General features: G+C 54.0%; 3 protein-coding genes across 3 annotated transcripts; 1 reads left to right on the top strand and 2 right to left on the bottom strand.

Moving 5' to 3' along the window:
- Positions 1-363: 363 nt before the first annotated feature.
- Positions 364-2654, bottom strand: ColSpa_06640 (acyl-CoA synthetase fum16; the record flags this gene model as incomplete). Its single annotated transcript, XM_049272852.1, has 4 exons — positions 364-450; positions 510-1633; positions 1687-2111; positions 2215-2654. 4 exons carry the CDS (start codon positions 2652-2654, stop codon positions 364-366), a joined length of 2076 nt encoding a protein of 691 aa, XP_049128809.1.
- A 3660-nt stretch (positions 2655-6314) lies between these two features.
- ColSpa_06639 (uncharacterized protein) lies at positions 6315-8010 on the top strand (the record flags this gene model as incomplete). The annotated part of the gene is made up of 3 exons (XM_049272851.1): positions 6315-6350; positions 6419-7400; positions 7451-8010. The coding sequence occupies 3 exons, from the start codon at positions 6315-6317 to the stop codon at positions 8008-8010; spliced, it is 1578 nt and encodes a 525-aa protein (XP_049128808.1).
- Positions 8011-12135: 4125 nt separating this feature from the next.
- Positions 12136-13851, bottom strand: ColSpa_06638 (1,3-beta-glucanosyltransferase ARB_07487; the record flags this gene model as incomplete). The annotated part of the gene is made up of 3 exons (XM_049272850.1): positions 12136-12806; positions 12862-13693; positions 13771-13851. The coding sequence occupies 3 exons, from the start codon at positions 13849-13851 to the stop codon at positions 12136-12138; spliced, it is 1584 nt and encodes a 527-aa protein (XP_049128807.1).
- Between the last annotated feature and the right edge of the window lie 857 nt (positions 13852-14708).

The following is a 14708-nucleotide window of genomic DNA, read 5'->3' as shown; positions in this document are numbered from 1 at the left end:
GCCAGAGCTTGAGCGAGCCCATCACGTCAATCATTGTATTGTCCCTTGAGGCTACACTCACCCCACGAATGGGGTAACCGATACAGGGATGGTTAAGCAAGTCGAGTTTTTGGTAATCCAGACTGGGTAATAGTGTACATCATGACAGATCATTCAGTGCTACAAAGACAATAATGTGTCGCAATCCCTGTTGAGCAAAGCAAAGTTCTCGTCCCTTCCATCCCCTCCCTTCAGCCCCGCTTTTCTGCCATTACTCGATTTTGGCGGTCTTGTTGAAGGGGAAAGCTTGGAACAAGATATCGGCTGTCTCGGTGTGTGATGGGGAAAATGATTTCCTTCAACAACGTCTCATTCCCTCCCCGATCACTCACTGAAAGCCTTTTCCATCTGCGCCTTGTACTTTTCCCTGATGACTCTCCTGTTGACCTTTTGGGTGGCAGTAACGAGGCCCTGTATGCAATGTCAGTCTGAGTTCCTGTTTCGGGCTTGCCGCTGGTAGGGCCACTTACACTGTCCGGGGTCCACTCCTCCTCGGTCAGAACGACACCGCCGATGATCTCGAGGCCTGTCAGACCAGCTTTCTTGCCGAGTGATACGAGGTCCTTGTGTACAAGATCAATGACTTTCTTATCGGTGTGCATGTTGTGCTCATCAACACCAAGCTTCTTCGCCTCTTCAGCGAGAACCTTTTCGTTGGGGGCGATGACGGCAATGGCACGAGAGTGCTCGCCGTCGCCGTAGACCATGAGGTTAGCGATGTAGGGGCTGCCGCGGTAGACGGTTTCCAGCTTCTCGAGGGCAATGTACTCTCCGCCCTGCATCTTGACAAGGTTCTTGACGCGGTCGATTACGCGCACGTGACCGACAGCATCGAATTCGCCAATATCACCCGTCTTGAACCATCCGTCCTTGGTAATGGCCTTCTCTGTCTCCTCCGGGTTCTTGTAGTACTCTTTCAGCACAGGGGGTCCCTTGATCCAGATTTCACCCTGGGGCGGGTTCGCGTCCGCGTAGTAGTTCAGATCCGGAATGGAGACGAGCTTGAGGTCAACGGCAGCAGGGATGGAACCAATGGCGGTAGATGTGTACTCCAAAGGGTCGCCAAGGGCGCCGTTGGCGGCCGTCTCAGTCAGACCGTAGCCTGTCAACATGGGCGCAACGGTCATGGAGAGGAAGTGCTTCGTCCCGTCCGAGATGCCGCTCGCACCGTTCATAATGAAGCGAAGACGGCCACCCGTCATGTCGCGCACCTTCTTGAAGACGATGTTGTCCAAGAGGGTTGCGCCTGGGAGTCCATACTTGACCATGAAGGTCTTGTAGTTGAATGCACCCCAGAAGAGGGCCTTGATGAGAGGACCAGAGCTGTTGACCTTGGCCATGATGCCCTTCTTCACCGTCTCCCAGACTTGCGGCACACCGACCAGGGCCGTCGGCCGGAACTCGCGCATGTCACCAGCGCAGTTCTTGACCGACGCGTCGGAAAGCGTTCTAGGGTTGCCATAGCCCAGAGTGCCGCCGGCGAATAGGACAAGGTTCTCGAGGACGAGCTCAAAGATGTGAGCCAAGGGCAGGTATGCCAGGACGTACTCCCTGTGGCTGACACATTCCTCGACGCAGGTGTAGAGGCCGGTAACTGTGCACGATTAGCTTCTGGCGGTTTCTCGAAGCAGAGGAAGGATGACTTACTCGCCGCCACAGTACCTCCGTGGGTCATGGGTACACCCTTTGGCGGCCCAGTGGAACCGGAGGTGTACATGATGCAGAATAGGTCCTCAGGCTTGGCCTCGACGGTCTCGACGGGGTTCTCCTCGCCTAATGCGCGCACCTCCTCAATGCTAACAAGCTTGATGTCGGGGTTCGCCTTCCTGAAAGCATCGACCTCGGTGCCATCGGAAAAGAGGGAGTTGTTGTTGTAGACGACGAACTTGACATTCTCAGCTTTCTTCAGAGCTCCGCTTGCCGTCTTGAGGAGCTGGGGGTCGATGTACATGGCCTCAGCATTAGACTGGAGCAGCGAGTGCTCGACGCCGCTGGCGCCGAGGGTATCGTAGGCGGTAACAATAGAGATGGACTGCGAACCACAGGCGTGGGACATGGCCATCCAATTGGCACTAGGTTCCAGAAGGTTGGGTTAGCTTCTTGGCGAGCCTAGATTCCCTTCGCGGAGTGCTCGGGACACGGGAGGATAGGGGAGGGTTGTGCTCTCGGACGTACGTGGTGGTCGCAAACAGATGGACTCTGCTGCCTTCGCTCAGACCCAGTTTGCGCAGGCCTGAGCCAATCTGGTTGATGTAGGTGAGGAGGTCGGCGTAGGTCATGTAGGAGTATCTGGACAGTTCGAAGAACTGCCACTCCTTCTCAACCTCTATGACCTCTCCATCAACGTTCTTGGGCACCTTCTTCTTCTCCTTGTGAAGGCGCACGAGCTTCCGGGTGCCCACGGCGGGTTCGTTAGGGTAAACCTGGGCGCTCCGCTTGACGATGTCGTAGACTGTGCGAACGTCGGGATGGGGTTGAGTTCGCAGGCCGTCCTTGGCTTTCCAATGGCGGCGAGGGAGGGTCTCGCCCTCGACGCGTTCGTAGCCAGGCGACTCGACGGTGTAGGGAGGTTTGTGCACCGGGTGCAGGGGCATAATACCCTTGGTCCAGTCCATTTTGGCGGCGACGGCAGGGTTTGCGGGAGACTTTGCGAGAAACAGGCCGGTGAGGATGGCAGCCAAAAGGACGAGTGCGGCGGTGATGATGGACGGAATGGTGGGAGAGTTCACGGCCGTTGAGCCTTTGAGGACTGAGGTGAGGAACGGACACGAGATTGACGGGTAGAGCGAGGAAGGGGAGGGTTCAAGCTACAGGATTTCCAGGCAAGCGAGGGCTCGTAAAGATGGCAATGTAGGAATTGTCGAGCGACGGGATAGAGAGTTGACGGTCGCAGCGTTTGCAACGTGTGCCGAGTTGCGAGACTTGACGAGGGAGAGCTTGGAGTTGCTCTGGTGTCTAGGTTTCGAGGAGCTACGTGTTGCGGGCAAGAGCGCAAAGCCAAGCTGTGAAGAGGGCGACAGGACTTTAATTGCGTCACGGTTGTGAGCTGGAACGCTGCACTGCTGCAGGCCTGCAAGGTAGACAGGCGGGCGGGCAGGGGCAGGTCGATCCGCCACTGGCTGGTACGTGTTACGTGGGCCCTCCTCTGGGCTCTCTGCTACGAAGGCCGCTGGCTTCCATGTTAGTGTACATTGTACTCTGGTAGGGGGGAGGGGGCCCTCGGAGCTGGCTCCCGCTGATACCTACCCTAGTATGTAGTACCTAGCTGCTAAAAGAGGCTTTCCCAGCTTCGGAGCTTTGGCACGCGGAATGCCAGGCCACCAAGAGTAGCTTCCTGCAAGGTGTGACAGGAGATACATGTGTTTCGGTAGGAGAACACATCCCAAACCAGCTCGATTGGCATCAGCCTCAAAGTACACGATACGCTACTGTCGCCCTTGGCTGCAGCTACCTGCTGGACTCACTGACGACGGAACGCGTCAACCCCGGGTTTAGGTATGGACGCCTACGCAGTTCGTCGCCAACTTAAAAGCCCGTCTCCGTCTCAACCCTGACGGGTGACCTGCATCTGTTGGAGAATGTAATGTGGCGATATGTATGGAGGACGCCTTTATACAGTATGTACAGCGCAGCCAGCCCATGCGACCTCCACGACTAATGCTTGCCTCTTGCAACCGACCACCATGTCCACGACTTCAACTTACCTCGGCCTCACGGGGGTCAACAGCTTTTCAAGCATGAGAAATGGCAGCTTTCCAGTGGACCATCTGCGGCCGCCAGCCAGCGACCAGTTTCCAAATCTACAAGCCAAGTAACCACTAGTGTACGGATAAAAAGAGGGGCGGACGGGGGCCTGATTTGGTGATCTTGGCACCGCTTGGGCGAGATGCGAGATCTCTCTGCCCACCGCAAACTTGGTAGGTGGTTACATAGTTGATGTGTGGTCAAACCAAAAGCCCCCTGGCAGTCTTGTGTCACCAGGACAGCACTGCCCATTCCTCTCAACAACCAAGCCTGGGACGCTTCGCAGAAGACCTCCTGGCCTGCTGATGCTGACTACTACATCGCCTGCCATCCTCCAACAATTTCATTCCCAACGCTCAACAATGCTATACTCGTCTACGCACAACGCCTGCCTGACTGACTGAATGCTGAATAATCACATGACAGAAAGATCAGCACCATGCCAGCGTCGGCGCGCTCGAACCCGAGCAGGGGGACAGCAGGGCGAGTCCGACGATGATTCGGGGACCATTCTCTAGATCCAACCGACGGGCTTAACCTCCCGATGAAGAAACCCGATCCACGTCTCAGTGTCGAGATTGTCACTCTCCAATTATATCCTGCAAGCCTTTGACTCGAACACAACCAGAGAGAGCCACCGCAATCCACTCTCGCAGCAACACCAGTAAGCACGCCCGACACGGGTACACGGCTTCTTTTGTCTCGATTGTCCTCCTGTCAACCTCGCCTATCTACCCTTTCCTGATGGCAGAATTGCAACTGCTGGGGTCGTGATCCGCTCACGTGCAAAAAGTCATCCTCCGTTGCTGACACATGCGGCGGACCTGCTCCGACAGCCGAGGCCAGAGCAGGAAAGAGGGAAATACCTAGGGAAAGAGGCTCCTCGGGGTGCCACCGCTCATGTTTCCACCCCTCCACCTCTTGATGGCCCCCCTGTTTTACCGTCCCGCATCTCCAGTCGCCCGTTGTCTGAATTCCAATCCACAACAGAGTTTGGTTCATCGCTCTCTTTCAATCGACCGCCCGAACTCCTGCTTCCTTCTCTCTCTCTCTCTCTCTCTCTCCTCCATCCCATCCTCATGATAATTCTGCGTCCCACCGCTCTTGAGGCTATTCCCGCATCGCCCGACGCTGCTGACGTATGTCATGTTGACGCCTCCCCGTCCTTCTAGATCGTGCGCCTGATTCAGATTCCTCTCCATCATGAGCGGCTCACGACCTGCATAAATGTTCCTCGGACCTTTGGTAGAAGGAGCTATGGCCACAGTGAGCCACTCGACGAGGAGCTAGACCGACCGGTTCGGGAACACCTCAGCTCCTGTTCCAGGCCCATCTCTGAAGCAGACGGAAAAAACAAAAAAAAAAATCAGCCGACATGACGATTACATGTTTTGTGGCGCCCAAACAAATAAGCAAGGAAACCGTGGAAACCAAGTGGTCAAACGCGGCGGCTCAGGTTGAGATACGCTTCGCACCGCGGTGAGAGTTCATCGCATGGCAGCAGCCGGTCAAAGAGCAATTTATAGCAACACTCCGTCCAGCTCAATCTTACGGTGCCTCTCCCTGCGGGCCGAGCGTGCAGACGGCTCTGATCAGTTTCCCGCCGCCGCAGGGGAAACATACTCTAGTCGGAGGTCTAGTCGGGCCCCCAACACAGCATAGCAACCAACACATCCGAGGGGTTGGTTTGACTGGAGAGAGAAAAAGAGAAAGAGAGAGGTCAGGCGGCCGGACAGCTTGCTAACCGACCTACAATGCCAGCCACTTTCTCTTCCTCTGTCTGCAGGACGCACGTGTCCTGGGTCACCAGCGTTGGAAAACCACTCTTCCAGCCGTCGGGTCCGTCTCTGCTACCGTCACGGTGCTAGCGGGATCTACGCTGGCCTAACGGCTTACACTATGGGGCTAAAGCAGCACCGCTCGGCACTCCCTGACTCCCTCGTACCAAGGGGCCGTGGGTCTAGCCTCATCCTTTCACAGACAGAGACTGCCGCACTTTGTCAACATGCAATTTGGGCGGCGCTGCCGTGCAGGAGCGTCCAGCACCAGATGCTGACCATCGCAATTCTAGAATGGACTTCCCCCATCGGACTCTGACTCCCTGCCCTGTGTCTCTCCCTCGCCCAACCAATCATGCACCGCAAGCGGCCCTGCCGCTCGACCTTTCTCCTGCTGCACAGCTCTCGAAATATACTCGTCGTCACCAGTGTGACAACAATGAAACGCCCCTTCTGCAAAGCCCCGAGCGTACGCCAGCAGAAGATGCCCCAAGAGCTGCAGCACAGAGACGCCAGAGGGCGCCTGAGTCCACCCAACCTTTGGACCAACCTCGATGGAGCAGGAGGGGCGCCCGCCTCCGACGTGTTGTCGGCACGGCATTGATGATATTAAGATAAAGTTATGCCGCAGCTGTCTCCCTTTCGAGACGAACTCTTGTCCTGTTTCCCGTCGTGTTTCTCGTCGTTCCAGAGCTGCTGCCAGGCCCCCAACCGAAACACCCCTGCCTCTCTCTCTCGCTGTAAGTAGCCATCATGCAGAGGTTGTGTGGTATGCGCCCTGAAGGGTTGGTGAGTCTTCCCATTTCCATTGGCCTTGACTGGCATATCGCGATGTTGCTGCTCACACTTCCGTCTAGACGGTCCACTCAAGGTTCAGCCCTCTGCCGTCGACGTGCTTCTTCGACACAATTATCATCCCCTTACCGGCGTGGATTCGTATCGTCGTCACCTTTGCCCTTTTCCACTTCGTCGTGCCAGTTATCATCGTCGACAAGATTAAGCGGTATGCCGTTAAGAAGGAATGGCAGAGACACGCCCAGCTGTCGGCCTACTACTTCTCGATCCTCGTCGTCTTCCTCATGGAGATTCTCGAAATCGCACGACTGGCGCAGCTCCGCTACGCCATCGGTCTACTCCCCTTCGTCTTTGCGGGCTGCGGCTTATGCGCAGTCATGCAGGCCACCCGCGGCGCCAAGGGTCGGGTTCGCAACTGGCAGCCGGCCAACGTGATCTTTTGGATCATGAGCATTGCCGTCACCATCATCAAGATACTTACGATTCAGCGTTCCAGTATGCGCAGCCCGGAGTTCAGGCGGATGAATACCGACTACCCGACGACCCATCAGGTCTCAGACTTGGCCGTCATTGCTGGCTTTTACTTTCTCCTCTTTGTTAACGAGCTCGCACTCATGTTCCAGAAGACGTGGGATGAGACCGTCGACGGCGAGAACATCAAGAAGCTGCGTCTCACCAGGTCGATCAGCGACCAGGCTCGGTACGATCTCACGCGCGCCATCGAGGAGGGCTACTACCCGTCGGGCGTCACATATCTCACGCTCAGACTCGAGGGCGAGTCCGCCAGCGAAAAGGCTGTCAGCAAGGACGACATCCTCAAGAAGACGGCCAGCAAGGACGCCTCCATCGCGGGCTCCTCATCCAGCGAGAAGACGGCCGGCAAGAGGATCATGGAAGACGACACTATTGAGCCCGTGCCCTTGATCCCGCCCAGCTTCCGACACAACAGCGAGCGTTGGTCTTCGGCCATGACGCTTAAGGACGCCGGTGGCGATGACAACATGAACGAAAAGGTGGGCGGCAAGGACACCAAGAAGCGTGGCAGTGAGAGATGGTCTTCCGCAATGACGATCAAGGAGCCCACCCCCGTGAAGGTCACGACAAGCGCATTTCAAGCTTCGCCACCCCCATGGTTGCGGATATCGACGAGATCACGCCTATGGAGCCTTTGTCGACTTCGTCATCCCGCTACGAAGACGAGCACATCGCTCAAAAGAACATGCTCCTTGACAGCCCGTTCCCCTTGAAGGAGCTCCCCGAGAGGCGATCCTTCTTGCTCAAGCCTTCGCGTCCTAACACGGAGCGATGGTCCAACGCGATGACGCTCCGAGGCGAGCCGTCTTCGAGCCAGGAGCCTTCTCCCAAGGACAAGGACTACTACACTCCCAAGGAAGACTCTTCTCCCAGCACGCCTCCTGCCCCCGCGACGGCGCCGACGACGCCAGAGCGCAAGGTCTCAAGCAGCGAAAGAAACATGACGAGGCGGTACTCTGACGCGTCGACAAGATCTATTAGGCGGTTCTCGGCGCGCAGCGACCTCCGCGAGGCGGCGGCTACGGCGGCGGCGTTCGTAGACATCGATGAACCGCTCTCTTCGCCGACGGAGACGCACCCGCTGCAGCCGCATGACGACAACAACGAGCAAGCGCCTTGAGGTGGTGGGCCCCGATAACACCGAACTATCCAGTTGATTGTTCACGATCCTCTTCGTCACGTTACAAAAAATCATCACCATCTTCTCAATAGGCTACGAGATGGATCGTCTAGTGTGTAATGCCCCGACAGTGTTGAAGCCAAACAATGTCCGGGAGGGGGCGTCCGGTTGGGGATTTGGCACCTGGGGGGCGTTTGTCTATTTTTTCCCGTCCTGCCCTGCATTAAGGAATCCCGTGTGTTATTTTTCATCCTCTGAGTAAGATCAGGATTTAATGAGACAGACATGTCTTGGATGTTTTTCTTTTTCTTGCAATATAGATCGAATGGGGTTCGCTTGGAGGGAATAACGGAAGAAAGAAATCCAAGTTGCATAAATTAATTGTCTGCGCCCCCAGATTGTGATTTGCTAGACTTATGCGGCGCTACGGACGCCAGTCGACATTTCCCCCGACGCCACCCCGTCGCAGGAGCGGGACACGAGGTGAGGGCTTGGTGGCTGGTTAGCCCAGCCTACAAGCAAGCCCGTCCGACGCGGGAAGGTGTCCCAGAATTGACAGACGGGCCTAACAAACATATCCAGTGATATCTGCTACCAAGCAAAAGACACGGCGCGTTGTATCCAGTATATTTCGACGTTTCGGAGTAAAACCACGCCCCTGGTCTTGTCTTATCATACGTCTAATTTCAGCATTACTCTTTTCGAGTTATCTCTTTACGCATAGTTCATTTCCGCTCCCACACATCAATATATATTGATATCATTGCCGCAGGAATGTTCGCCAAGGCTGATGTGTGTGACGTCAAGGGCATAAACCGAACCCAACTTAAGCTGCTGGAAGATGCCATAGTAGCACTATGATATTAGTCAATGATGTCTTTTTTACTACTGAAAGGATGTCACATTGATCATCTCCGGGTCAGTTTTCTTTGACTTGATTTCGTTCCGTATACTACAATTAGTTCTGTGATGCCTGCCGCATAGAATCATAACCACGTAAAATCGATGCACATATTCAGCCCCTCAATGACTTGGATGCGCCTTCGACATATCTTTCTCCTCACTCCGTGCTAATGTAGTTAATGGTAAGACCAGATGAGCCGCGTAGCCGCATGAGCTAACAACGGCATACACCTCCCCGGATATCAAATCGGAAGCCGAGATAGCAGTGATCCAAACTGCTTTCATTTTGCTGTTAACGATGGCTTCTCAAAAGAGGACCGGTTCTACAAAACTGGCGGCCTGGTCTTTTGAGCACTTCTCCTAATACATGAGAACATTTGAATTCTATGCTAAAATGGGTCACGCAGAATCAAACGTTCTCTGTTAAAGTAGAAGATCTTGCATATGGAATTCGCGGAACATGCTGTTCAGAAGCCGATTTTTCGCTCGTGCGGGTTGCAGGGGAGGGAATCGAATTACAAACCCGCATTGCACAGCTGCCATCAAGACGCATACTGACAATGATGTTTTGCTATGTGATACAGAGCAACGTTATTGCTGGTGAGGTTTGAATTATCGCGTAGGAGTTCTTGAAGAACCTGGATGCCCTTAAAATTGCTACTGCTACATAGTTGGACATGCCGAAACTGTAGGTCTGGTACTTTGATTCATAACTACTGCCGTTACAGAGATGGTAGGAGTCTTCTAGTTGGTCGCCTTGTTCAAAGAGTTGAGGAGTGTGGGAGAATACTACAGTGGCCTAGTGTGGGGTCCCCTATGACATGCGTCAAACAGGCCAGGGACGAAGACCTTAATTAGGTTAGTTGTAGGAGGGCAGATCACGACGGGTAATACACACAAGCGGGAAACAGCTCGTGCGGGAGGCGTTTTCGTTACTTGTATGCGGAAACAACCTGGCTCTAGCACTAAGTGCTAAAGTCATAGGGTTGCATGGTCGTGAACACCCTGCTTTCTGAATGCAAATCATTTTAGCGTGTACTAGCCTCGAGTTCTGGTCTGGAAAAGCCACTGAGAGGTGTCGGTGACCGGAGCAAAATCCAGCCGGTGTCAAGGCATCATGCCGAATGGATCTCTGGCCAAACTATTGAATACAACGATACTGGCATATTGATAGATGTTGATTCCCATAGGTTTGCTTGTATGTGGCCAGCTGGCGACTCTACTCCATTCCCCGCGACGGCTGGTCGATGCTAGTCCCAACATCCAGCAGCATACATAGTATGCACCTGCGTTTGCTAAGAAAGAAGCTTTTTGTTCGTTACTTATTGTACACGATTGGAGATTGTTAGCCACCGAGAAACATAAAATATCGCTGAAGAGAAGACATCCATTGGAGTGCCAGTGAGGCGCAGTCGCATGGTGCCCAGGAATGTGTGTAATTTCCAAAGGTGCGAACCAGTGTATCAAGAAATTGGCCAAGACAGCCAATAGGAAATAATCGACATCGAATGCCTCGGCGGCTAGTCTGGGCGCTTCTGACACCTGTCGGCGACTTAATTATACGAACCTTGGCAGCCCTCCTCATCTCACCAAGATCAGGTGTAAAAACAGAATCCTGCATTCTCATTTCTCGACCATTTGGTGCGAGTTTCAACGATCTTGGTAGAACTACACTCATGTCAGCTTGGGGGAAGCAAGAGTTCTCCTTGGCCATCTCAGTCGCCGTATATGCGGACTACAGTAAAAGGGGCTGTCAATGGTCTGGACGTGGTGGTCATGGCGGCCTGGGCATGCATGCCAACCCATTTCAGCAAAGCAACCCCGCTGACTATCTTTCGTGTGGAGAACTCGTCTATAGAGAGCCAAAGGTGGTTGCGGCCTCGTCCGAGGTGGTTTGCTTCAGTATATGATTAGCACAACTCAGCTGCAAGTGCCAGGGTATCATAGCGTCTAAGGGATCAGCCGGCTGTACCTGCAGAGGTATGGCGCGTTCAAACGCGACTCTGAGTTGCTGCCTTCCGCACCTGGGCCGTCGCGAGATTCTCAACCCGCTCCGTGGTTTGAGTAGTTTGAACTCGGGCTATCCCACCTCATCCGGTGAGCCCGCTGCTTGATCCGAGAACCACCCCGCCCTATCCTACGCGAGTCTCATACAAAGCCCGATTTCAATCTGCAGGTACTTGTGGCACGGTTTATGCTGCGGGCTTTACACGTTAAGCCTAAAATATCTCTTTGGGACACGTAGCTTCTTATTGATTTCCTTGGCGATACGGGGTGAGCGCGCTGTTGGACGTTGGAGCAAGGTTGGCAACACCCCCTTGCTCGGGTGGAGCAAGCAGCATGCCCTGACCATGTTGGGCGAGACGAGGAGGGGGCCATGCCGTGTGCGGACCAGATCATTGGTGCGTGTGAAGCACTGACCTGTCGTCGGGCACATACATAGTAGTCTACTGTTTTTCCGTTATAAGTTTGTTGGTGTACCCGCCCGGGGATGACCTTCCCCCTGTCTCCCATCCACCCCCTACCCGGTTCCCTTGGGTGACTAACACACAAAATCCGCAGTGTTTGTAACAGACCTCTATCGACTCCTAACAACAATATATTGCCAACAGCCATCAGAAAGAATAGAAGACCTACTTCCTAAGCTCTGGGATATTTGGTGGGAATCCTGTCATCTTTTTGAGGCTTGCGTTGGCGCCGATGTTGTCTTGTCTTTTGAGACGTCCTCGAAGGAAATCGGCGATTTTTCGTTACCCGAAGGAGCTGTGTCCCACATGGCGGCCCTACGGCTCAGCCCCAGGTTTGCGGGCGTTTACCTTTTTTAGAGCTGCACCCTACCCATGCAACTGACACGAACAAAATTCCCTCACAAACTGCGGAAGCCAAAAGTCCAGCATCTCCATCGACAACGTTGTCAATGGAACATCTCATTTACATGGTTAGTGCTACAATGTGATGCTTTGGCTCTGGAACTAGCTACATGACCTCACTCACGAAGCAGCTCTTACAGCAGCACTAGAAGAAGATAAATATTAGGTGTATACATCTACAGTAGAACAAAGGAAAGCGAGTTTGATGCTGATTACACACTGTCGAGCCGAGACTGTATCCGCGGAACGCCGCGTGGTTCCTACCTGGGAACCCTACACGCGAGTATCAGATGTAGCACCTGCGTTTCGGCCATCTTATTTTCTTCAATTTTAATCCCATTACAGACGCCATTTACAAGGCTAGGATGGCTGCACCAACGCAACCGCTGGCAACCACGTAGGCACCAATGGCGAAACCTCCGAAGTTGAACATGGGCTGGGAGGGGCTGCCAGCGGCAGCGTTGCCGGAAGAGCTGGAGCTGGGGTTGGCGGTGGAAGACGAGGGGGTGGTGTCGCTGGCAGAGTCGAGGGCGGCCTTGCAGGTGTCGTCGCTGGAGGGGCTGACTACTTCGGCTTGACCGTCGTGATCACAAGCACTGCTGGAAGAATCCTGAGCCTTGTAGTAAGCGTCCATAACGAAGGCAAGCTTCTGCTCATCAGAGCACATGGAGAAGGCGCCATAGACGCCTGTGGTGGTGTTTGTTTTGATTCCATCGCAGGAGGCTGGTGAGTTGCTGCAAATGAAGCCGAAAATTTCGCCAATAGCGGAGGCCTTTAGGTCGGACTTGGGAGTACAAGAACGACTCTTGACCATGCATTCGCAGAGAGACTTGTCAGGAACAGGAGGGAGGGTGTCACCGTGAACCTCCCAGTTGGAGGTGGTGCCTGGACACTCGGCGGGGCTATTGGTCGGTTCGTAAGAGTCCATCTGTACGGCAGAGGGCGTGGCAGCCAGGACGCGGGACGCAAGCTGGTCGTAGTTCTTCATCGTCTTAGCCTGGCCGTTTTTTATTTCCACAAGACCTAGATATACGTTAACGCAGGGCCCAGGAACACAATTGTGCAGTGTTAGGCATACCGTAGTCGTTGGCCTCCTGGTGGAACATGTACACGATGCCGCCAGAGAAGACCTCAGTCATCTCCTTCTCATATAGAGCAGTCGTTTCCTCAAAGATGCGGCCGTCGCCTCCGCTGGGTTTGTTGCAGCCGTACTCAGCAAAGAAGATAGGAACAGAGTAGTTCTTGAAAAAGTCGATTTGCTTATCGTAGCCGGCGCCTACAAGGTCGTTCTCGCCGCACCACGAGTAGATGTTATAGCCCCAGAAGTCGATAGCGGTATCTTGGTTACCGCAGTTGAAATAATGGGCAGAGTTGACGCGAATGTCCTCGTCATCGTTGGCAGCATAGCCGACACCCAGCCAGCGGTATCCCTTGTCCTTGATATGCTTCTTGGAGTCACGGACGGCGGCCTTGACAAACGCAGAAGCTTCAGTGTTGGACTTGTTGTTAGAGACCTCGTTGCCCGCGAAAAAACCGATAGTATTATCGTATTTTGCGAGCGCGTCGATCACAGAGGTGTAGCGGTCGTACAGGTCAGTGTTCCACTGAGGGTCGTCACGGTTGACAGACATCTTGGGCTCACCCAGATCAGAGACAACATAGATACCGGCATCGCTAAGGAGCTTCATGCAGGCGCTATGGTCGTTCTTGGGGTCGATGGCGTAGGTGCGGATAGTGTTGGTACCGGCCTTGGCCAGAATAGGAACATCGCGCCTGCAGGCTGTCTCGTCGGCCAAGGGGTCTTTATACTCGCCGGTGACGGATTCACCACCAGCGGCGGCGGTGTCCTGCTGGTAGGCGATGCCTTTCATGAAGAACTGGGTGCCATTCTCGTAAAAGAATTTCGAGCCCTAGGGAATGTTAGAGAATACGAGAAGGACGGCAAGGCAGGAACATTGTTGGAAGCTAGTCGGAGCTGGTGGCATACCTTCATGACAATGGGGTCGAGGGCGCTTGCATTACTAGCAAGCAGCAGAGCCGCCAAGGCGGCGGTAGACAGTTTGCCCATCGTGAAGTTTGTGTTCGCGAGGCTCGGGATGGGTTTGGTTGTTCAGGTCGCAAAAGCCGTCAAGTCAGTTGCCAGTGCTGGGGAGAATGACGCCTGAGATGTGTGTTGCTCTTGACGTCGGAACCCCAGTGGGAAGTGTTTGGTTGATGTCGCTCCTTTTGCGTAGACGGAGATTACAAAGAAAGAAGAAGAAAAGGAGGGGAACAGAAAAGAAGCAAAAAAGGGCAGAAGTGGTGGGTTTTGTGAATACGGTGCCAAGGATGGCTGAGTGCAGTCTAATTAAAAGATAACGGTCCATGACAACACCAAATTCGGGTACGAATGCTGTTGGATTACAAGTGGTGAAATGAATGGACAGTTTTGAGGCAGGACGTCCAAATGGGACCAACTGGTGAGGCGGACCGTCTTGGCCTCATAGAATTCACAATGAGTGAGAAAGGACTTTGGCAGGCAGGCAGGGGAAGAGGCATGGAGAGGATGCAGGGGTCACCCCTTGCTGTCCCGCTCATCCCTACTGGGCAAGCCTATTCTGCTAGCCTTTCTTTCCTTGCAACCCCATTCCTTCTCCTTCCAGATTCAGGTTAATTATGCTCGCCCGTCACGACTGCGCCGCCGACCGCTTGGCAAGCATTGGCAAGCATTGGCAAACGCTGGCAAGTGTTGGCAAACATTGGCAGGTCCTTCTTGAGTTAGGGATAAATTTCGCTTCTCAGGAGTAATTAAAAGGCCAAGAAACGTCCAAGAAGCGTCCAATGAACCGCCTGGCCAAAGTTCAAATCATCTGAAGGTTATGGGGGAGCACCATTAGCCCCAAAAATCACTTCCAAAACTCTCTTCAAGGAATCTATTGTACTAAT

This window comes from Colletotrichum spaethianum, assembly GCF_022836535.1.
Source record: "Colletotrichum spaethianum MAFF 239500 DNA, contig16, whole genome shotgun sequence".
Taxonomy (NCBI): domain Eukaryota; kingdom Fungi; phylum Ascomycota; class Sordariomycetes; order Glomerellales; family Glomerellaceae; genus Colletotrichum; species Colletotrichum spaethianum.
This window is presented reverse-complemented; position numbering and strand designations above follow the sequence as displayed.